This window comes from Nansenia antarctica (genome assembly GCF_963989245.1).
Source record: "Nansenia antarctica genome assembly, contig: SCAFFOLD_231, whole genome shotgun sequence".
Lineage (NCBI taxonomy): Eukaryota > Metazoa > Chordata > Actinopteri > Argentiniformes > Microstomatidae > Nansenia > Nansenia antarctica.
In genome coordinates this window covers 55509-79721 of record NW_027662923.1, presented here as the reverse complement: position 1 = coordinate 79721, position 24213 = coordinate 55509, and the positions used below count along the sequence as shown (strand labels likewise).

Sequence of the window (24213 nt, the reverse complement as noted above, 5' to 3'; positions counted from 1 at the left end):
AAAAAAAATTCCGCAACTGGACTGTTGCCTAGTAACCTGAACACAAACATCTGCAGGCTAGCTACTTTGTATTAACGGTCATTTCGGAGTGATACATATAGTTAAAAGTCCCAGTGCTGTTATACTGTATATATAATGCCTCTTGTCCAATCAAATTACTTGGTCGGAACTAACTGTTGTATAAGTACTGTTTGAAAACCAGTACCGTGTGTGTATCGTCTCTGGTCATCTGTGCACTGACTATGTGTATATCTGTATGACCTTTCTCTGCAGTGGCTGGTGAACTTCTTTGGCTCTCTGTCAGTGGAGGACTCTCTGGAGTGTCTGCGGGCCATGCTGTCTGCCAACATCCGCCAGAACCTGCAGATCTGCGTCCAGGTGGCCTCCAAGTACCACGAGCAGCTCTCCACACAGTCCCTCACAGAGCTCTTTGAGTCCTTCAAGAGCTTTGAGGGTAAGCTGGCCTTCCACCTGTTTACACTGACCACATCAGTTGTCCTGTCTCCAAAACCATAATACGGATCTCTGTTTTGACTGGAATTGTGTGGAGATGAAGGGAATTGTGTGGAGATTAAGTTCTTTGGTCTGTTGTTTGTTTTAGGTCTGTTCTACTTCCTGGGCTCCATTGTGAACTTCAGCCAGGACCCGGAGGTCCACTTCAAGTACATCCAGGCAGCGTGTAAGACGGGCCAGATCAAAGAGGTGGAGAGGATCTGCAGAGAGAGTAACTGCTACGACCCAGAACGCGTCAAGAACTTCCTCAAGGTGAAGGAGGTGTATTCTGCTTCTGAGGTTTCACAGATCAGAACACTCAAGTGTCTCTCTCGTCAACTTTCTACAAGGAAGGTTTGAATGTTTTTGTTATATCAGAAGCTGATCTGAGCCATTTCGTTCCTAACAGGAAGCCAAGCTAACTGACCAGCTCCCCCTGATCATCGTGTGTGATCGCTTTGACTTTGTCCATGATCTGGTCCTGTATCTCTACCGCAACACCCTGCAGAAATACATAGAGATCTACGTGCAAAAGGTACGTAGAAGGGCTGGCACGGTAATTGCATAACAGTCGCAATTTTTTTCGCGTGTACGCGCATGAAGCGTGCACTGGCACTCAAAACAAAGACGTAATTTCAACAAAAACTAGAGGGTGGCAACATTTTTAAAAATATATAAAAAATTGTTGTGGTTAAGTCATTAAAGCCGAACAGGTGATTTTATATAGAAGGTGATCAAATACCAAGATATCCTACAGCTGCAGCAGAACATGCGGAACGCGCATACAGCACTGAACATATAGCCTACATGTGACTGACAGACACACACACACACACACACACACACACACACACACACACACACACACACAGAAAGATCATCAGCTCATCGAATATGAAGTACACGAGAGTTAATCAGCTCATCGAATATGAAGTACATAAGAGTAGAGTACACAGGGAACCGGGAACGCGCATACAGCACTGAACAACATCCGTAGAATATAAACTTGGGACTGACAGTCACATACACACACACACACACACACACAATGAAAGATCATCAGCTCATCAATACGAAGTAGGCCTACATGAGAGTACACGCACAAAACGAGCTAACGTTACTCATTAACTGTTTACACAAGTAAAATCACAGTGTGACAGTCAGATGGAGCATTCGGTAAACAACCAACAGCAGGGTAATGCATCAGCTGAGTTAAAGAAAACCAACTCTTACACCGACATGAGCCCTGTTTTCCTGTACCTCCGCCGTTCTGTTCGTGATGATTTTAGAGGCAATAGATTATTTTTGCCCCGCCCATATTGCCCTGTAATTAGACCATGCGACCACAGCTCCGTTGTGTCTCTTATTGTCCAAATGTTCCCTGAATTTTAGCTGCATGTTTTTCCAGCATGTAAATCCGTTGTCAATAAAAATTAGACTCTCCTTCTTTTCCCCTGCCAATACTGTGTCGTTTGTGACATTTACCAACGTTTATGCTATGAATAGTTGGAAGCTAGCGTTAGGTGCGAGGCTGCTCGGGAACATTATTTGTTTCACAAAATAGGCTGATTTAGTTGACCATGAACATCAGAGACTACATTACGAATGTTCATTTAAAATACTCTATAGTGAGCACTGGTATAAGAACATGAACCAGAGAACAGCAGTAAATGCAATAACCCACAGTCGTCGCTGATGATGTTGCATTTTCAATTAGGATACGGGGATTAAAGGGACAGGCGATGGGCGAAGAGAGAGGGAAGGGATTTCCAGAAATCCAAATGTCCCGCTAAATTCGGACCAATCACAAAACTGTTTTGCAAGCGCGTTGCCGACGAGGTTAATTGCAACATTGTACCATATTGTAACTTACTACACCCTAAATCGGAACGAAATGTAGGTCTGAAAGCGGCCTAAACTAGCTTCAATCTGCTTTTTTTTCTGTTCTCCGGTCATAAAGTGGACTGAATCAATTAGTGGCGGAGAAAATGTATTTGTGGCGGGCCGCCACGAATCAATGCATGTAGAGGAAACACTGCAATTACAACCATGGAACAAATAAAACAACCACACATTTTTAGAAAACATTTTTAGACTGAGAGACTAGAATGAGTCATTGTTATAGCCCATAGCATGAGGGTTATTATAAGAAAATGCAGATTGTGTGTGGTTGTGGTTGTGTGTGCATCTGGAACCTGAGTGTGCGGCTTCTATTTCTTTCAATTGGAATTTGCTCCAATGCCAGCACCTCGCCTCCATTGTCCGTGGTGTGCGTTCTCTTCTTCTCAACGTGGATGTGTGTGTGTGTGTGTGTCTGTGTGTGTGTGTGTGCGCCATAGGTGAACCCCAGTCGTCTGCCAGTGGTCATAGGAGGGCTGCTGGATGTGGACTGTGCTGAGGATGTGATAAAGAACCTGATCCTGGTGGTGAGGGGCCAGTTCTCCACTGACGAGCTGGTGGCGGAGGTGGAGAAGAGGAACAGGTGAGGACCATGGGGGCAGAGATGTTCAGCAGCTGATTAGTTCATTGTGTTTTTCACCTGAAAGGGAAATAAGGATGCAGTATTGCTGTTGTGGTCCAATGAAATGTAGAAGTATGTGAAAACCTCCCATTTTAAAACTCTTAAATCCTCATTACTCATTCATCCTTGAAAAAGCTTGATGTCCTCTTTCACAATTCCAGGAAAAATATCGATAATATAGCTGTTTAGTAGCTATTATATCTATTAGTCACTTTTTAAAAAAGTTTTCTCTTTGCACAGAGCATAGACAGGGTTGGTGTTCCAACCTTAATGAATATGGTGGTTGTAGTACAGTCCATGAGCAGGTTGTTCCTCAGGAGACACTCAGGATCTGTCACACAGAGCTTGTTTACCTGGGATTGAGCAGTCTGAAGTGGATGGGCTGTTTTTTAATTGTATTTTTAAATTTTATTATTTGTTTATATTACTGACACATTCCATTTAGATTATTTTTTTCAAAGTTGTAAAACAATTTGGCATACATTCTAGCTCGCTAGCTTTGGTAAATAGCTCTGGCATGAAAATGAAAAACAACAGAGATCAAACTTGTGTGAGACGAGGCTGATGGGACAGCAGCAAACTCTGTGTTGTCTGACATAAACTGTACCTGTACCTGGTGTATATAAGACTGACTGACTGTGTGTGTGTGTGTGTGTGTGTGTGTGTGTGTGTGTGTGTGTGTGTGTGTGTGTGTGTGTGTGTGTGTGTGTGTGTGTGCGTGTGTGCGTGCGTGCGTTCCCCAGATTGAAGCTGCTCCTGCCATGGCTGGAGGCCCGTATCCACGAGGGCTGTGAGGAGCCTGCTACCCACAATGCCCTGGCCAAGATCTACATCGACAGCAACAACAACCCTGAGCGTTTCCTGCGTGAGAATCCCTTCTACGACAGCTGTGTGGTGGGCAAGTACTGTGAGAAGAGGGACCCCCACCTGGCCTGCGTGGCCTACGAGAGAGGACAGTGTGACCAGGAGCTCATCCATGTAAGTGGGGAATAGCTGCCTACATTCAGCTGGAGAAGAGCTCCAAGCAGGCCAGTCATGTATTGTACACTACACAGTAGGCTAACGACCCATCTATATTATTCAGTAGTTTCATGATATCCAAAAGCAGAAACTTTAATGCATCGGTACAGCTAAATGCTCTAAATTGACTAATAGACTGAAATAGGAATGAATCTACATTTTACATTTACATTTTTGGCATTTAGCAGACGCCTTATTCCAAAGCGACTTACAATCAATACATTTGACTAAGGAAGTGAATCATCAATCCACCAGTTCTAGCAGGAGGCGTAATCTAGCACAGGCCAGGGCCCCCAATTTTTTATAGACACTGGAGAGACAGTACAAGGGGGACACTGAAGAGACAGTCCCAGGGGGGCAGTAGAGTCTTAGGAGGCGTAGTATAGGGGAGCATCAGGTGTCTCAGGAGACTTAGTGCTGGTGGGTGGTAATGTCTCAGGAGGAGTAGTTAAGGTGTAACCTGAAGAGATGGGTCTCAATCTCTGCTTGTTTGTTTGCCTTTTGTGTTTCTTGTGTAGGTGTGCAATGAGAACTCCCTGTTCAAGAGCCTGTCTCGCTACCTGGTTCGTCGTAAGGACCCTGAGCTGTGGGCCAGTGTGCTGCTGGAGAGTAACCCCTACAGAAGACCCCTCATTGACCAGGTACTGGAGATGCCCACTCCTCTTAATGAAGCTAACTGGTTCCAACCATGTTCTACTTCTAACTGAAGTGTTGTGTGTCTGGCGGGGTGGTGCAGGTGGTGCAGACAGCCCTGTCTGAGACTCAGGACCCAGAGGAGGTGTCAGTTACAGTCAAGGCCTTCATGACTGCCGACCTGCCCAACGAACTCATCGAGCTGCTGGAGAAGATCGTCCTGGACAACTCTGTTTTCAGTGAACACAGGTAAGTCTGCGTGATGTTTAGAAATTTGCAGGTCCAAATAAAAAATTCCCTGTACCCGTGTACTAAAGCGGTAGAATGACAGTTCAATCGTTTTTTAGACTCGGATCTATTCATACAACAAGGGACACAGCACTTTCCCGTTTTTCCCATATTGTCAGCCTCGGAAAAGCGCTATACAAATATAATGAATTATTATTATTACTGAGGCATTTCGAAGAGAGTGCCTCAGCCAACGTTGGACCCGGAAACACGTCACGACTTAACAACCGAATAGGGAAGATGTATTATTCGTTCATCTTACCAAATGTTCTCTAGTAGTTGTATCAGACCAAATAGTATTAACTCTTGTTCATTTCAAGGGGTGGTTTGAATCTTTTGTTATTTCAGTGTACCAATGATGAGAATGGTCCCATGTTGTTTTCAGAAACCTGCAAAACCTGCTTATCCTGACGGCCATCAAGGCGGACCGTACACGTGTGATGGAATACATCAACCGCCTGGACAACTATGACGCCCCTGACATCGCCAACATCGCCATCAGCAATGAACTGTTTGAGGAGGCCTTCGCCATCTTCAAGAAGTTTGACGTCAACACCTCTGCTGTGCAGGTCAGTGGAGTGGTGGCGGGCCTCCCCTACACACCCTTTTAATCATCTCATCAGGTCGCTACTTTTTGTGTCCCTCTTTGCCTCATTTGGTTTATGTTTATGTTTATTTTATTTGTAAAGGGACAATGCATATTAATGTGATGAACATAAAAAATGGAAATACGCCAGTTTTAGCCTGAAGGCAAATTTTCATCCATAGTCCCTTGCCACTTATAAAAAAGGCATATAGACAACACAGAAACACAGTACAGACATATAGCGTTCAGCATAGACAACAGCGGACAAGCTGACATGACACAGAAACACAGGTTAAGAATGTGAATGTGATAAAGCTCTTGTTGGTTGTGTGCAGGTCCTGATCGAGCACATTGGGAACCTGGACCGGGCCTATGAGTTTGCGGAGCGCTGTAACGAGCCTCCTGTGTGGAGTCAGCTGGCCAAGGCCCAGCTGCAGAAGGGCCTGGTGAAGGAGGCCATCGACTCCTACATCAAAGCTGACGACCCCTCCGCCTACATGGAGGTGGGCCAGGCTGCAGCCCAAAGCAGTAAGAGAGACAACGCCACAGTCATCTTCTCTACACATTCCCCCCGACCCGTCCAATGGACCTTATCGCTAAGCCACGAGCCCTTTGAAAACCCGGGACAAACAAACAACGCTTCACTGACAGTGACTGACTGACCGACCGTGACTGAATGACATTCAATGACTTACAATGGCGGGAGTTGGCAAATTTCTGATTTCTGATTTACCACAGCAAGTAATAGATTTTTTTTTTTTTTAAGATGACAAGAATGTTTTGTCTAGATGCTTTTCACCATCAGATATCACCGAGTTGTTTGTCCGAGTTTTCTGCCTGTCGTGACTAGGGCTGCAACGATTAGTCGACATAATCGACGACGTCGACTAAAAAAATTCGTCGGCGTGGAATTTGATTGTCGACTAATCGTATAAAATAAAAAATTTAAAAAACAGGATTATTTTTTTTCCTTTTTTACGGGAGCCATGCAAGAATCAGCTGGGTAAGTTTTAGCTAACGTTGTTAGCCAACTGGCTAACGTTATATTGTTAGGGTCGTAATGTTTATGTTAGCTTTACTGTTACATGTTGGAAAACAACGTCTCATGGACAGGGCTGTACATGCTATGAGCGTTTGTGCTATTAATTTATTTGCCCTGTGGCACGCGTGTGACAGACAGAGGCGCTTGTATGTAACGTTACGTAGCAGGGGTTTTCCATGTTGAAGCCAGGAGAACGCGAGATGAAATGAAGTGAGGGGTGGTCGCTATTAAAATACCAGGTAGTCATGGTGGATGATCATGAATGATGCTTGATAAGTGAATGCTATTTCAATTATGTTGAGTCCACCAGCGAGCTGTCTGTAAGATAAACAGCGCCAAGCGTAGCCTACTAACGTGAGCTGTCTGTAGTCTAGCCAGCAATGCTAGCTAGCCAATCAACTAGCTCTGTGAGCAGCTGTAGCTTGGCGTAACGTTAGGTTAGATAGCTAGTTAAGCCGGATTTATGCTTCTGCGTCGCCATTTACGCGCTGCGAAAAGCCACACGACTAATCGCGACTAACCGGAAAAATAATCGACAGATTAGTCGACTACCAAAATAATCGTTAGTTGCAGCCCTAGTCGTGACTTTTGCTGTCATATGATTGGACAATTTCTATTTTGGGGGCGTGGCTTAGCGATAGGTCCATTCATGTAGGGTTTTACTCTAGGCTTGTTATTTGGATGTTGAGCTGTATCAAATAAAGTCAACGTTTATTAATCATATGCCCAAGATACAGGATGTAAATTGTCCAATGAAATGCTTACTTTGCATGCTTCTTCTCAACAGTGCAAATATCAGGACATAATAAAAATACAATAACACAATAGGCAGTAAGTGTAATGGGCATACATGTAAATAAGGTAATACATTTAACACTGAACAGCCATGAGGGGTCATTTGACCTCTGTGAGTAAAGAAAAGTGTTAGATCTTTGCACCCGATCAAATTTCAGGACCCTCCTTTCATGGCTTTTCCTAGATATGTGCGTTCTACCACCCAGTACCCTTACATTTTCAAAATCAGAATAAGCTAATATCAAACTAGTTTTTCTGTGTAGGAAGCAGGCCAATTTACAAGCGGCCAACTAATGGTCGTTGTGTGTAAATAGCAGCTTGAGCTCTTTTAGTAGGTAGAAAAGGCCTGGCTGTTCTAGTGTTAAGAATATGTATATGTTGGAGGTTGAGCTATGCATACTCCTACTGAGAGCTAAAAAATCCTCCCCAACTAACTCCAGGTAACTGGGAGGACCTGGTCAAGTTCTTGCAGATGGCTCGCAAGAAGTCTCGGGAGTCGTACGTAGAGACGGAGCTGATCTTCGCCCTGGCCAAGACCAACCGTCTGGCCGAGCTGGAGGAGTTCATCAACGGGCCCAACAACGCCCACATCCAACAAGTAACAAGTCCAAACCCTCCCAACAAACACCACTCATCTCTCTCTCACACTCTCACACAGACGGACGCAGCACAGGTCAGCCTGTCCATCTGCTGCATCACTGTCGTGTTTCACTTCCCTCCAGGTCGGGGACAGATGCTACGACGAGAAGATGTACGACGCAGCCAAGCTGCTCTACAACAACGTGTCCAACTTCGGGCGTCTGGCGTCTACTCTGGTCCACCTGGGGGAGTACCAGGCTGCTGTGGACGGGGCCCGCAAGGCCAACAGCACCAGGACCTGGAAGGAGGTTAGATATTCACAATATAACGCAACTATAGTCTATCTATATGCGTTACCGCATTGATTTTAAATGATCCCTGACCGTTTTTAAAGCACTAAATGGACTGGCCCCCCTTTACCTCTCTGAGCTCTTGCACCGCCACACCCCTTCCAGATCCCTCAGATCAGCAGACCAGCTGCTGCTGGTGGTGCCCAGAACCAGGCTGAACACCAGGGGGAACAGAGCTTTTTCGGCTGCTGCACCTAAACTCTGGAACAGCCTCCCCCTCCACGTACGGGCCGCTCAGACCCTGGAGATGTTTAAATCTCTCCTTAAAACATACCTGTTTTCCCTAGCCTTCCCCCCCACCTAGCTATTGGTCCCTGGCTTTTATTATCTTGCGGTTTTTGTTGTAGGTCCCTGGCTCTTATTGTCTTATTGTCTTATTGTTTTATTGTTTTGGTCCTTTTGTCTTCTCTTTTGATTTTGCCATGTTTTGTGTTGCATTATGTTGTGTGCATTGTGCTTGCTTGTTTCCTGCATTTTATCTATTTTTACTGTGAAGCACTTTGGCTCAGCATTGCTGTACATAAGGTGCTATACAAATAAAGTTGACTTGACTTGACTTGACTATAACTATCTCCACGGTAGCAATTGATTTACTTTTCAGACATGAATCGTTCTCGATTCAATGTTTTTTGTGTTTTAATGAATAAAAGTCTTTTTTTTTTCCCAGGTGTGCTTCGCTTGTGTGGACGGGAACGAGTTCCGCCTGGCCCAGATGTGTGGTCTGCACATTGTGGTCCACGCTGACGAACTGGAGGAGCTCATCAACTACTATCAGGCAAGGGTGCAAATGCCACTGAGCCATTATGCCAACACAGTGACAGACATACACTTCATCTACACAGTGACAGACATACACTTCATCTACACAGTGACAGACATACACTTCATCTACACAGTGACAGACATACACTTCATCTACACAGTGACAGACATACACTTCATCTACCACCAAGATCAGATACAGTACACAGTACCTGTGCTACTGCCCATATTCATTTAGAGAAATGTCTCTGTGTGTGTGTGTGTGTGTGTGTGTGTGTGTGTGTGTGTGTGTGTGTGTGTGTGTGTGTGTGTGCATCCGTCCGTCCGTCCACAGGATCGTGCCTACTTTGAGGAGCTGATCACCATGCTGGAGGCGGCCCTGGGGCTGGAGCGGGCTCACATGGGCATGTTCACCGAGCTGGCCATCCTCTACTCCAAATTCAAACCCCAGAAGATGAGGGAGCACCTGGAGCTCTTCTGGTCCAGAGTCAACATTCCTAAAGTAAGAGGCTTCCAAGAAACCTGTACCTGTACATCAGTCTGCATATTTTCACTCTAAATCGATATATGTTCTGATCTTATGTATATGCTGTTTGATCGACAGCAATGTTTTGAATGTATGATATCGTTAGCCTTATAGCATAATTGCCTACATCATATTTCGGCCAGATTGAGATATCTGCCTAACTCTTACTCTCCTAACACTGCCGATTCACTGTGCATTTATTGCCTATGCCATCAGCCTATCAGAATGCTTGTTACATTCCAAAAATCACTCTCTGCCCAAGTCATCTCTTTGACATTGGCATTTTTGACACTACATACAAAGATGGCTCGGCTGACCACAAGTGAAGCATGACTAAAGCCCGGTACACACATAAGGATTTTCAAAATCTTAACAGATTTTTTTTCTGAGACAGACCCCACACATGAAGATAAAAAATCTTGGATTGAACAGCCTTGATCGTATTGTGTGTGGTGTGCGCCGATATTCCCATTTCAGCACCCCACAGACATAAAGATTATCGTTACGACAATCTAGAGTCTCGTTCCCCAAGCCAGAAACCTCGCGTGATCAAACGTGATCTAATGTAGTACCCTGACTGACCTGTACGAGGCAGCCATGTGCGACAGGGCAAATAAAGTGCTGAAGAACGAAAAGAAGAAGTCAGCTCGCTTCTTGATTGGCTACATTCCATCCACGTCACAATCGGACTCGCGAGCAGGGTTGCCAGATGGGATTGACACTTTCCACCCTAACCACAGTCTAAAACTGCTAATTCCACCCAAAAAAACTGAGCCCATCTGGCACCCCTAGTCGGGAGTTGTCGGGAGTCGGGAGTTGCCCCCACACTTAAGGATTTTTGGTCGTAAATATTGAAGACGTTTAACATTTACGATTGTCGGCCCCGACCATTTTCTGAGCAGATTGTCGGGAGAAATTGACTCTTAACACACCTCACACCACAGGATAATCTTGTAGGATAATCTTTAGAGCCATCCGATAATCGGGCGTTTGCTGTCCTTGGTCGGAAGGGGGGAAAAATCGGCCAGATTATCTTTATGTGTGTCCCCGGCTTTAGGCAATTATGCTACGTGGCTAACGATATGGCAGTTGTCTCTGTGCTGCTGTGTGGATATAGCATGTGTTTATCTGTGCTGCTGTGTGGATATACCATGTGTTCATCTGTGCTGCTGATATACCATGTGTTTATCTGTGCTGCTGTGTGGATATACCATGTGTTCATCTGTGCTGCTGATATACCATGTGTTCATTTGTGCTGCTGATATACCATGTGTTTATCTATGCTGCTGTGTGGATATACCATGTGTTCATCTGTGCTGCTGATATACCATGTGTTCATCTGCTGTAGGTTCTCAGGGCTGCAGAGCAGGCCCATCTGTGGGGGGAGCTGGTCTTTCTGTATGACAAGTACGAGGAGTACGACAACGCTATCATCACCATGATGAGCCACCCAGCAGACGCCTGGAAGGAAGGCCAGTTCAAAGACATTGTCACCAAGGTAACGCCGCAAAATGTGCAGGCAGATCAATCGATGGTGTTTTTCCAGCTCTTAAATCTTTTCCTACGGGTGATTCAAATGGTGCGGTATGACACTTGTCAGTATTCAATTCGTTTTGTATTAGACAAGTGTCATTGAATACAGGTCTGACTCGTGAATGTATGATGATGTGTCATTCTAGGTGGCCAACGTGGAGCTGTACTACAAAGCCGTCCAGTACTACCTGGAGTTCAAACCTTTGTTACTGAACGACCTGCTCATAGTGCTGTCGCCACGACTCGACCACACACGAGCCGTCAACTTCTTCAGCAAGGTACTGGGGTCCTGACGCGCCTTTGTCCCCCTATTTTCTTCCAGTGATTTACATACATGTGATTTACATACATGTGATTTACATTCATGTGATTTACATACATGTGATTTACATACATGTGCTTTACATACATATGATTTACATACATGTGATTTACATACATGTGCTTTACATACATGTGCTTTACATACATGTGATTTACATACATGTGATTTACATTCATGTGATTTACATACATGTGCTATACATACATATGATTTACATACATGTGATTTTCATACATGTGATTTACATACATGTGCTTTACATACATGTGCTTTACATACATGTGCTCTATGGTATTTTCTGTTAGCTGAATGGTGATTGATGTTTGTTCAGGTTCAGAGTTATTTACCCGACCAATTGTTTTGAACGGCCCTTGCGTCTCTGTCCCTGTCCCCAGGTCAAGCAGCTCTCCCTGGTCAAACCCTACCTGCGGTCAGTACAGAACCACAACAACAAGTCAGTCAACGAAGCACTTAACAACCTCTTCATCACAGAGGAAGACTATGCGGTACGAAGATCTACAATCTAAGATTTTTTGGATGTTTGTATCGATAGAATCATCCGTGGAGACACTGGAGTAAGAGTATTAACATTGTTAAAAGGGGAAAGTTCCTTGATAATTATTTATTTTATGAACTCTTGACTGTTGCGTAAATAAGTTTCTTTCCATCTCGCCAACCCCTCTGTGCAATTCATCTGTACTATCCAGGCTGTACGCTCCTCCATCGACGCCTACGACAACTTTGACAACATCTCCTTGGCCCAGGGTCTGGAGAAGCACGAGCTGATAGAGTTCAGGAGAATCGCTGCCTACCTGTTCAAAGGCAACAACCGCTGGAAGCAAAGTGTCGAGCTCTGCAAGAAGGACAAACTCTACAAGGTTCCAGTGAAACACTAGTTTATGCCTATTGATCAGTGGCCATGAATTACACTTTAATCCAAAGTGAATTAATGAACACAATAGTAGGCTCAGATGGGAACCCACAACTTTATCCCAGACCTTGCTCCAACCAACTGAGCCATGGAAAAGCTTTGACCATATTTAGTTTAGTTTCAAGTTTATTGTTACATCCCATTATACAAGTATATATAGCCCTATTCCCACGGGACTAGTATTATCTTGGGACCTCTAGTAATTTGTAATAATTGCGGAGGACGTCTGTGACCTTTATCCTGTGTGAATCTGCCATGTTCAGATTCAGGAGGCTAATCTCTCTACACAGCGTGGGGCCCATTCAAGCTCAAATCCAGAGCGAAATCTCGCATATCTATGTTACACAGAGCCTTGACATCATATCCGGGGGATAATATCAGTAAATTCGAGTAAAATACAGACTTCGCTTATCCCGTGCAGACAGACGTGAGGGGTGGGGGTCATTTCTAAATCACATGAGGTCCCCAGGTAATACTAGTCTTGTGCGAATAGGGCTTAAGACAGACAGTAAAACAATTGGTTTCAGTTCCTCGACATTGGACATTGCCGTCTTGGATAGTGGCACAAATTAATTTGGCAGTAGTTGGTTTGGTAAGCTACTATTGCTTGCTTTTAATGCGTGTCATTGTTGCAACCGTACCATCGTGACCTCTTCTCAGGTGTGATACCGGTGCGTCTGTGTCTCTCCAGGATGCCATGCAGTACGCCTCCGAATCCAAGGACACGGAGCTGGCGGAGGAGCTGCTGGCGTGGTTCCTGGAGGAGGACAAGAAGGAGTGCTTCGCCGCCTGCCTCTTCACCTGCTACGACCTGCTGCGGCCAGACGTGGTCCTGGAGACGGCCTGGAGGCACAACATCATGGACTTCTCCATGCCCTACTTCATCCAGGTCATGAGGGAGTACCTCTCCAAGGTGGGTCGGCAAGGACAGGGACGGTCGTTCACAATCTACGGCCTTTCATGCAGCTAGTCAAGCAGGTTTCTTAGGTTTGTAGTGACTCGGAATTGCCTGCTGGATTTCTTTGGAAAGGGGGAAACTCAAAGGGAGTACACAGTGGCATACTGTTGAATAGGTTGTATGTAGTTGTCAGGCATTTGACCTAAGAGCAGGCCATTTGACCTAAGAGCAGCAGGCCATGTTACAGCCAAACTCCAGCAGATCACACAGTGTGCATGCAGTATATCGGGACAGCATATCTTTTTTGTTTTTGTTTTACTGTTTAAATTGAAGCCTGCAACTCAGTTTCTACTTCCTCCATATGATCTCATTCTTATCCTTCTTTGTTCCTGTCAATCATCTTAATCATGTTTTTCTTTTGATTTGTGTTTTTCCATCTCTGCTACTTTTCCATACAAATGTTTTCACAAAGATTCCCACTGTTAAGTTATTCCTCATAGCACACATGTTTGTCACATGGCAGAAAATACCAGTTCTTCCATGCCTGAGATGTCAAGTGATTAAACATCATGGAATGATATACTGGTACCAGAGACAAACGTGGAACGTCATTGAAATGTTGTGATTGAATCGTATGTTAACATGAAATTGTAAAACTGACTTAAACCTGACAATATTTTAGGTACATATTGTGCAATGTATGTACAATTGTTTTAGAAACACTTAATATTAACATCTATTTTTATACATAATCTGCTGACTGACTTAAATGACCACTAATACTTAAATAGCATTTAAAATGAGCATTTGTATCAAAAAATGGCTTATCTACATCTCTCACTGTGATTTTCTCTCCCTGTTTTCTGTTAACTTGATGATTCCATATTTCTTGCTCTCTTTCTGTTAGAGAATTCAGTTTGTTTTTCTCCTCAAGTTGCCTCTCTGAATTCCCTTTCAGGTTGATGCGATTAAGGAAAAGGTGAAAGACGAATCCATTTCAAATCATTATTTTTGCCCCCCTTGTAGCCTGTAGTTTGGAGGAGTGAACCTAGATGAAATTGCATGAGTCTGTCCCCCTCCCCATGTCACTTTGCTGCTTCTGAGTCCACATGCCACACCTTGACTAGAATACCCACCCAGAATGTTCTATAGTGGGGCTCGCCTATCCTGTGTCTGAAGAGCCACTGAGCCTGCTGGTAGTTGTGACGGCTGTTTGTTCCAGCTCTGTGTTCATGGTTGAAGTCAGTGACCAGTGGAAGGTTCTGATCAGAAACTCATTCATTCCAACAACTCAAACAAAGGGACAAATGTCACGCATAACACCAGATCCACATAAACCAGCAAGCTCAGTAATTGTCTGAGTATGAATGGAGATATCTGCGCTGGATAACTGACCTACTGTAGCTAGCCAGTCCTCTCTCCAATATACCTGTACATACTAATGCCAAACTGTGATTTCACTGAGCTGCAGTCAGCTGCTTCCCTACATAACACATGAACAATATGACTTCCTATTTAATGTGTAATGTAGGTGGGGACTGGGAATTGGAGAGCTTACTGTAACTCTAAATTGACTCTTTCCACCATGTTGAGCCTAGCCTGATGTGATATGATTGAGGCATTGGCTAGCGTAATGATATGTTACTATACTACCTACTCGCAAATAGTAATAGCTTTGTCTTTCTCAAACTGGATGAGATTATAATGAATGAATGAATCAATAAAGATTCATACAGCATTTGGACTGTAGACCAGCTCTAGGCTGCTGCAAAGTCTGAAGCCAGAAATTGAAGTTAGAATAATTGATGACGTGACCATTCTTTCAGAGTTTGTTCTTTATTTATTTGTATCTATTGTGGCTATGTATTGGCTATGTCTAGTATGTATTAGTCAATTAACGCTTAATGTGATATATCCCAAGATTTGGGTGTAAATTAATTCCCATTACATTTCCGGTATGCATTATTTGGGGGGTTTTGGTGGTTATATTTTTTTTCTTTCCATTTTATCATTCTTTGTACTGAAGTTGCTATTTTAGCTATACTAGAATGTGTGTGTGTGTGTGTGTGTGTGTGTGTGTGTGTGTGTGTGTGTGTGTGTGTGTGTGTGTGTGTGTGTGTGTGTGTGTGTGTGTGTGAGAGAGAGAGAGAGACAGAAAGAGAGAGAGAGAGAGAGAGATGCAACCTGCAACAAACCTATAGTGTGAATTGACCATGTTGTCCAGGTCAAGCATGCATTTATCCTTTCCATAGAACTAGCAGCACTTTGGACAGACTAGGAGACATAGTTGTTGGCTGTGCCTGCTTCTGGACGTACAAACCATCCCTCCACCCTCTCACTCCCTCCACTGTGGCTCTGTGCCTCTCTCTCATGCACTTTTAACAGAGAAATAACCAAACTGCTGCTTCAGCATGTTTCTTTTCCCTTCTATGGAACTACAGTCTGTTGATCGATCTTGAAACAGCCTACTTAACCAAACTTACTGTAGTTGTAGACGGCAAGTATGTAGAGAACTGAACCCTGTATTGTGATTTAGAGAAATTTACTTTTACATGACAAATATTTCTGAATAATTTTTTTCTGGTGAGTTTCTTTCTGCTTGCTTGATGCTGTGAATTTGATCTTTTATAAATCATGCTCAGACTTGCTTCACTAACCAAGAGGACAAAATAATAAAATTATTATTATTATTATTATATTATTTGCAGATGGTTGTTTATAATTGTATAATTGTAAATATGATCAATTTATCCCTGTAGCCTGTTCTCTTGATTGTAGTTTCTAGTTGATTGTGTATTTCTGTAATAGTTTATGATAGGGTACGTTTCTGAAGCTGTAGTATTGTGATATGTTTTTTAATCTATTGTAATATTATTATATTAAATCATATTTAATTGACTAAAGCTGAAGCATGTTCATGTTTAAATGGGTTTGGTTCTCTACATACAGTTCAAACACCTGAAAAAAAGATACATCTGGTGGCTGGATGGTGGGACCATTGTTGTACGCTGTGTTTCTATGTCTGCTTAGTCTAATCCAAAGTCACACTCCCTACACTTGGACTGTCATGGTCATTCAAGCTTGGTACTGTACTGTAGTATAGCCAATAGCACCTACTATAGTCGTAGCTCCTGCCTAGAAAGCCCTCCCACCTAGTAGCAAGGCCCGTCTCGGCCAGCCTATTTTAATCTTGATTTATTCATCTCTGCCTATCAGGAATGGTCCCATCCGTCAGCCAGTGAAATAACCCAGAGGTCAGTTATAATGGCGACTCAGCCTTGCTCATCAGAGCTCCCCCTGCTGGCTGTGTCAGAGTCCTACATGCTCACCTCTCTGCCTCTTACAGGTGGACAAGCTTGATGCCTCCGAGTCCCTGAGGAAACAGGAGGAACAGGCCACAGAGTCTCAGCCCATCGTTTATGGTAGGAGCTGTACGCTATGTTTATTGTTTATGGTAGGAGCTGTATGCTATGTTTATTGTTTATGGTAGGAGCTGTATGCTATGTTTATTGGATCTGTTATTTTCTTGGGCCACATGGTCTGTTATTCTGTTATTTTCTGTCTGTTATTTTCTTGGGGCATATGGTCACGTGTGTATCCCCTGTGCTTGTGTTTCAGGCACGCCCCAACTCATGCTCACTTCGGGCACCAACGTGGCTGTGCCCCCCCAGCAACCCTATGGCTACGGCGGATACACAGCACCGGCCGGCTACAGCCAGCCCCCCCAGCCTGGCTTTGGCTATGGCATGTGAACCCACCCCCCCCCCCCCCCCCAGTCACCTCTGTTTCTCCTTGTGTTCCTCACCAGCTCCCATGGTCTTTCTACTCACAACAGGGGATTCAAACATGCGCTCATTAAATTATTTTTTATTATATTCTCCATTATAAAACTGTAATGAAGGACTTTTTATTTGTATTGTTTTAAAATAAATTTGATCACATGTTTTTGTTTTGTTTTCCACATTCCATATTTATGACTACTTACATCACTAGAATGAAGGTTTTTGTGTGTAATGATGTATTTCTTTTTATGTTTTTTGTTATGTAATTAAGTGGACTTCAGAATGAAGTAACTGACCTTGGAAATAGGCGGAGAAGCAACTGATTTGCACTCTGTTGTGAGAAGAAACTAATATAGAAATCTCTTAATTTTGATGTACTGAACATGTGAACAGCTTACATTGTCTTTTGTCTGTCTGTATAATGCATTTCATTATTGTATATTCTGGAAAAGGTTACATATAATATTTGAACATATATTGCCACCCAATGGCTATAGATAGCAACACTAAGTAATGATAGTATATTCTGCACATGCGTGTAGCTTTATGGAGTTTTAAATGCATACAGACTGTATGTGTGAGATCTAATGATCTAAATAAGAATTTTAATCCCCCCTCAGCTATATTGGCTCTCTAGTCAATCCAGTAGATGTTAGTCCTCCTGTGTTGGCTCTGTGTGTTCTAGGTGACCTTCTGTTGTACCGTGTACAGTGCTTGTGTGTGAGTCTGTGTATGTGCAAGGGGACCAAGGCTGACTCCTAGGGACCTGTATGTGTATTTACTCACCACCCTTCTTGTGCTGAGGTCTGTGTCAGGTATTGTGGTGTTTCTAGGTCACCATAAGTTTGTGTGGACAGACCAAATGATACATTTAAAAAGTGGAGACCTCCACTGTCCTGTCTTGAATTTACTGAAAGCCTCCTAGCACTAAAATCACCGTTAACCATTTGCCCACAATGGACTTGAGAGTCTTAGTGCTGTGATGCTTTAGAGAAACGTACCCGTTGGGTTTAGTGTGATTGGCACTGAGAACAAATAGTAAATGAGATGAGGAGACAGTGGTTTGGTTTCCCAATGTCAACTTGATCAGGTCAGTAACACTCCTGTAGGTTAGATATTTAGATGGTTATTATGAATAATTAGATCTCAGTACATAATACAGTTCTTTGTCAAGAATGGTCTGAAATAAAAGCCTGTATTTACCTTGATGTATTCTCTCAATGCTTTCAATTGCGTAGAGTCCTAATCTGTTAGAGTGCAGGGAAATCCCTCGGGCCCAACTTGAATACTTTAAAGAAGTGGCCTTGCACCTAAGTACCTACCAACAGATAGAACCCAGGGCCCAGTTGTTCAAAACGTTTCATCTGGATCAGAATGATCCTGATTCTGTTTTGCTATCCAGGATCATTTAGGATATATATAGGGTCTATTTGGTTGATTTCGAGCCGTATAGGGGAAATCAGCTAGCTCGATCTGATCCAGATTAAAGGTTTTGAACAACAGGGCCCAGGAGATGGATATAACTGACACCATAGTGACTGGCTGACTCATTTGTACCATTACTACATAACATCCTAAATGAGTATAATACTGATCATAACAGAATCACGATTGAACAAAATATAATCATCATGACATGGTTATACTGACTTATACTTGTTACATTTACATTTGAACCATCTAGCAGATGGTTTTATCCTCAACTACTAGAGATTACAGGGACAGTCTCCCTGGAGTGAAATAGGGCTAAATGCCCTAGTGGCGTTCCCAAGTTACCCCAGGCTACACTAGTGGTGGTGTTCAGTGTCCAGTTGGGATTTTAACTCATGACCTTCTGATCACCATCATAGGGAATATCATAACAGATGAGAAATCTGTCCCCTCACAAATCCACCAGTTGTGTGTGCTGATGTCATGTACTATGTACTGACTACTTTTAATTAGCAAATCAATCAAACTAGTTAAATTATAACTTTCTTTATGATCATGACCTTTATGACCTGGCTGAAAGATAAATATAGTCTAAATAAAATTGTGTTCAGTTGGTCTTGGGTACTTTTAATGGATCAGTGTGAGGGACAGTCAACAATTGTACAAACAAACGATTTGATAATGTAACTTATTATGAGTAGATATTAAGCCACAATTCGTCATCTGGTACTATCAATAGTTGGAACGTTCAGGTGAACACATTTACATTTACATTCATACAGTTACATTTACACTTTTCAAAAACATTCATGAATCATAATGTGCAATGTATACAGACATCTTTATTCAGAAATGATCTAATGATTATGCTATACTAGTTTCCAGCCTGTGCAATTGATTTTCTGTTTAGTCAACTGTTAGTAGCTTTAGTCAATGTTAAAAAGAGTGACAGTTTCTCTTTTCAAAAAGTAGGATCTAGGACTTTTCCCACCTGTTTTTTTAAGTTTAGGATTTGCATTAATAATGCTAGTGTTCCAGAGTAGGTAAGGCATGTACCTTCCTCTCCACTTCATTGCAGTATTTTTCTGGAAGTCCAGCAGCCCTGAAAGAAAAAACGAGTAAACATGAATTGATTCGGCGTATCGAAAATGGCCTCTTACTGTAGTTTACACACTGTAGAAAGCTTAATGTAAATGCTCTGTCTTTTCTATTGCAATTCACTAACTTGAGTTCCTTCAGCTTCTTCTCCTTGATCTCATCCAGGCGTATGCGACGCTGGCGGGCCTCTTCGTCCAGACGGTCTCCCTCTTTGAAGACCTCCCTGCGCTGTGTGACGGCCTGTAGCTCACGCTCCCTCACCTGCTGACGTATCCCGTCCGCATGGCGAAGGACCTTCTGCCTGTGATTGTCCTCCTTGTCCTTCTCCTTAGAGATGGACACCTGCTGGGCTCTGGTGGAAGAGGAAGCAGGGCAAAGAGACTGTTTGGAACTATAGTTACAACTATAGTTAGTACTGTGTGTAATATTTACTTACGAGCTCAAAAGGCAGTGTTTGTCTTCCGAAGAAAGTGTGACATTGCGGACATACCTCAACACCCTCTCAAATTCAGCCCTCTCTCGCCCGGCCTCAATGGAAAGGAGGTGCTCTTTGTGGGTGACCTGCTCCAAGCGCGCTGCCTTCAATCTCTCCTCCTCCTCTACTTTCTTTTTGAGCTGCTCTTTCTCTTTTCTCCTCCACTCCCTCTCTGCAGCCTCCTGGTTCCTCCGGGCTCGAAGCTCATCCTGACAGTCACATAGAAACACTCCCTGTTAATGTCTCCATGTCCTCTACAGCCAATTAGGTATCATACTAGAATAGCAACTTGTTTGCCTGGTCGCCACAACAAAAGAAATAGGTGTTGGCTAATAGAACAAAGGGTTTGGTGCAACTGGGCAAGCAAAATGTCTTGAGCTGAAAATGAGTTCAGGATGGCTGTTATGGTTGTGTGTGTTAAGGGGATAAATAAGTGAACTTGATGCTAACCTGCTCAGCTTTGAAGTCTCTGTCTCTCTCCTGCAGGGCTCTCAGTCTGGCCACCTCCTTCTCCTTCTCTCTCTTGATGCGTGTCTGTTCAGCCTCATACTCAGCCTCCCGCTCCTGTAGGTCATACAGAAATGAGTCTTTGTCCACCTCAAAGACTAATCTATTGGTTTGTGTGTGTTGGAGGGGGGGGGGGGGTACTGCACTGATCCACACAGTACACACATTTTGTACTGTATTCTCACCATTTTCTTGCGGGTGTACTCCATGGCTCTGAGGTTAGCCAGTCTCTCCTCTTCCTTCTTGTGTTCCTTGGCCAGCAAGCTGTCCTCATTGATGCGGAGGATCTCCAGTTGCAGCCTCCGCTGCTCCTCCTTCTTCCTCTCCAAAGCCTGTACCCACACAACCACAGATTGATCAGTCAGCCACACACACACACACACACACACACACAGACATACAGTGCATATACCACACGCAGCCTACGTCCATACACACCACTCTGAGTTTTCAACTAGTTTGTTCCAGAATGATTATAGAATTGCTGTGCTGCACTAAAATACCTCCAGCTCCTCCACCTGCATCCTCTCTAGGTTCTCCAGCATCTGCTGCCCCTCCTGCTCCTTCACCTCATCCTGCAGCATCCGGTCCTCCAGACGCTCCTGCATCTGATTCACAATCAGCTGCTTTCCCCTGGACACTCACAAAACAGAGGAAAGAGTTGAGGTGTTGTATGGTAGAGACAGACTGACGTCTGGTGTGTGTGTGTGTGCGCGTCTGTGTGTGTGTGTCATAACGAGGCCTCACTGGATCCTCTGATGTTTGCGTTGCTCGACGATCTGGTCCTGGGCCTCCAGGGCTCTCCTGCGGTCCAGCTCCATCATGGCATCCAGATGCGTCTCCTCCTCTTGCAGCTCAGTCAGGATCTGCTGCTTCTCCAGTATCTGAGCATCACGCACTGCGTGGCATTGGGCACCTAGGATCAGCTGAGGACCAGAAAGGTACCCACATGGACAATAGGACACACACGCTTACACAGAGGTGGGAGAGTATGGTCAGTGAGTAGGTAAGATACTGCAGGAATGTGTTAGTTAAGTAATTTAAAATATATATATATTATAAAGGAGGTATGAACCACACAAGTGAAAGAGTGACCAGTTAATTTCCTACCTCATTGAGTTTCTTGACTTCATCCTCCTGCTCCATCCTCATGGCGTTGGCTCTCTCCAACAGGTACTGAGCCTTGTCCTTGGCCTCGGCCTCCAGCTCACTCAGACCCTGGTTCTTCTGACGCGACAGGTCGGCCTGACGGATATTAGCCTTCCTCTCCTCAGCAGCATCCTAGCCAGAGTTAACCATAGTAAACTTAGGTCAGTTTAGGCCTACACCTAATTGTTAAGGACAGGACTGTGGTAAGCTGAGCTGATCATAGATCTGTGTTGTAGGTGTTGAAGCAGATATATGACATAGTTCGTCATACAGCTGTGTCATGTATGAAGGGTTGCTCGCAGAAGAGCAACAGAACACACAAACATACACAGATACACACACACACACACACATATACACAGATACAAACACAAACACACACACACACACACACACACACACACACACACACAACACACACACACACACACACACACACACACACACACACACACACACACACACACACCCTCACAGAGCAACATTCCTCACCATGGCGTCTTCCCTTTCCTTCTTCTGGGCTCCCAACATGGCGTCCCTCTCTTCCTTGGTTGGAACTTGAGATGCTAATGCAATACGCTTAAACTCAGTCGGCCGGAAGATTATGGACAGACCAGGTGGATCCTTACTTGAGATCCTGGCAAAATGACAGTAAATTTGTTCCGAATTTGTATTTGACCACTGGTAAAGTCGTTGTACATGTTTACTGCTACAATGCTGCTTTTGCCAAGTCAAATACTTTAGGATAGGCTTTTCTTAATGTTCATCAGATAATTGCAGTGCATGTTAGTAACTGGATACTTGCTTCAGGTCACGGATGAGGTCCATGGTAATAATGCGAACTGTCTCTGGTTTCTGAGCCTTCTGACTTGTAGCAGAGCAGGGCTGGACCCTGGGTAATGAGCAGCCCCTTCTCTCAGAGTCTTTCACATCACAGGTTGACAGCTTGGGTGGGAAAAAAAATCCAACATAAATTTCCACCATATCTCTCTGATACTCACCTACTTTGAGGTGTAGTGCTGAGGCACAAACATGTACATTTCAAGCCTGCAAACTGTGACACTTTAAATAACGTGAAAAAATACTATTGTGCAATATGACAACCCTAGTTGACTATCTGTGCAGTATAGTACAGTGGATTGTGTACATAGCCTTTATTTATGTAAACCAGCTCCTTACCTTCTTGTGATTTTATTCTTTTTCTAAAAGTTTTTTTTTTTTTTTCCTTTCCTAACACCAGGGGAGCCACCCCTCCTAAATTTCGTTGTTTGGTACCTGTACTGTAGCAATGACAATAAAGTCCATTCATTCATTCATTCATTCATACTCTGCTATTAACCTCCCATGACCCACCTGACCTGTGGCTCACCTGTTTTGGGGTTCCAAAGAGACTTTCATCCACATGGGAGGTGAGGGCATGGGTGCGATAGCGGCGTGGATGGGAGCTGCCCAAGCCTCGTTTAGATGAAGAGCCAGAGGCACTCCGTGTCTGGAGGCGAGACAGGACATGAGACAGGACATGAGTCATGTACAAACCTCCACTTAGCTACTAATGATGCAACGAATGTCAGAGAAGTGTGTCCCACGATTCAAAACGTTAGCTACCATGGTCTTTCAAATTGTTCTCTCTCGCCAACCAACATGACATAATAATTAAAACATTGAACAGAAGATCAACAGAACACCATTATTATAATACGAGATAGTATTATGAAACAGCAGTCCGGTGTATGAAGCAGGTACCAGTTCCTTCGCCTGTATCATTGTAGGCTGTGGGACGTTTGCACGAAGGTGTTTTGTTGTTGTTGCGTCTCCATGGAAACTACTGCGCTGCACGCACGCGTCAACCCCAGCAGCGTCAGGCGCGCGTCTCAACCGTGTCTCACGCTGCTACCGCGGCACGCCACCTAGAACAAAAACAAAACAAAAAACAAATATTATGGACATATTACTACTAGCCTACAGATGGCATGTATAACTGTAGGGGGCCGGACTTATATTTATTTATTTTATTTAGGCATAATTAGCATATTATTGTTTAATATTTTAACTTTCTTTCCAAATGTATGTTATTAATGGCTTATTATCAGTGTTAACAGACTCCTGACACCTATACTGCAGCCAGCCACCAGGGGGCGATCAAGATATTTTGGCTTCACTTTGTTATTACACATTGTAATCATTTTCAGTTATCAATCATGCAAAATGTCACTCTCAGACAACCTGAAGCGTAAAATTCACGTGGAAAACCGCAGTTTTAATGAGGAATGGACTGACAAGTACGCATTCATCTGGCCAACATTTAGTAAAGCAAAACCTGTAGGCTATGCCTCATCTGCACTGAAACGGTAGTTGTTGAAAAACGATACAATCTTCGCCGTTACAATTATACAAGGCATGCATCTTTCAGAGAATCATACCCTGAGAAGTCATACCCTGAGACTGCTCCTCCTGAGACATCTACTGCACCCCAGAACTGCGTCTCCTGAA

At 43.8% G+C, this 24213-nt stretch overlaps 2 protein-coding genes across 2 annotated transcripts in view; one reads left to right on the top strand and one right to left on the bottom strand.

Moving 5' to 3' along the window:
• Positions 1-18253, top strand: part of LOC308175382 (clathrin heavy chain 1-like) — a 35950-nt gene extending 17697 nt beyond the window's left edge. Inside the window, exons 13-32 of the mRNA XM_080551055.1 lie at positions 274-454; positions 602-765; positions 902-1027; positions 2832-2974; positions 3757-3991; positions 4552-4674; positions 4770-4915; positions 5340-5523; positions 5876-6068; positions 7818-7975; positions 8100-8264; positions 8974-9081; positions 9403-9570; positions 10943-11092; positions 11274-11405; positions 11848-11958; positions 12160-12330; positions 13075-13296; positions 16628-16703; positions 16900-18253. Of these exons, the coding sequence (XP_080407181.1) occupies positions 274-454; positions 602-765; positions 902-1027; positions 2832-2974; positions 3757-3991; positions 4552-4674; positions 4770-4915; positions 5340-5523; positions 5876-6068; positions 7818-7975; positions 8100-8264; positions 8974-9081; positions 9403-9570; positions 10943-11092; positions 11274-11405; positions 11848-11958; positions 12160-12330; positions 13075-13296; positions 16628-16703; positions 16900-17033 (3090 nt within the window). The 3' untranslated portion in view covers positions 17034-18253. The remainder of the gene's footprint in view (positions 1-273; positions 455-601; positions 766-901; positions 1028-2831; positions 2975-3756; positions 3992-4551; positions 4675-4769; positions 4916-5339; positions 5524-5875; positions 6069-7817; positions 7976-8099; positions 8265-8973; positions 9082-9402; positions 9571-10942; positions 11093-11273; positions 11406-11847; positions 11959-12159; positions 12331-13074; positions 13297-16627; positions 16704-16899) is intronic.
• Positions 18254-19520: 1267 nt separating this feature from the next.
• On the bottom strand, positions 19521-23487 carry LOC308175389 (cilia- and flagella-associated protein 45-like; the record flags this gene model as incomplete). The annotated part of the gene is made up of 12 exons (XM_080551061.1): positions 19521-19596; positions 19720-19944; positions 20083-20276; positions 20518-20631; positions 20760-20906; positions 21078-21207; positions 21322-21500; positions 21685-21855; positions 22216-22347; positions 22525-22668; positions 23093-23212; positions 23467-23487. The coding sequence occupies 12 exons, from the start codon at positions 23485-23487 to the stop codon at positions 19521-19523; spliced, it is 1653 nt and encodes a 550-aa protein (XP_080407187.1).
• Positions 23488-24213: the final 726 nt, after the last annotated feature.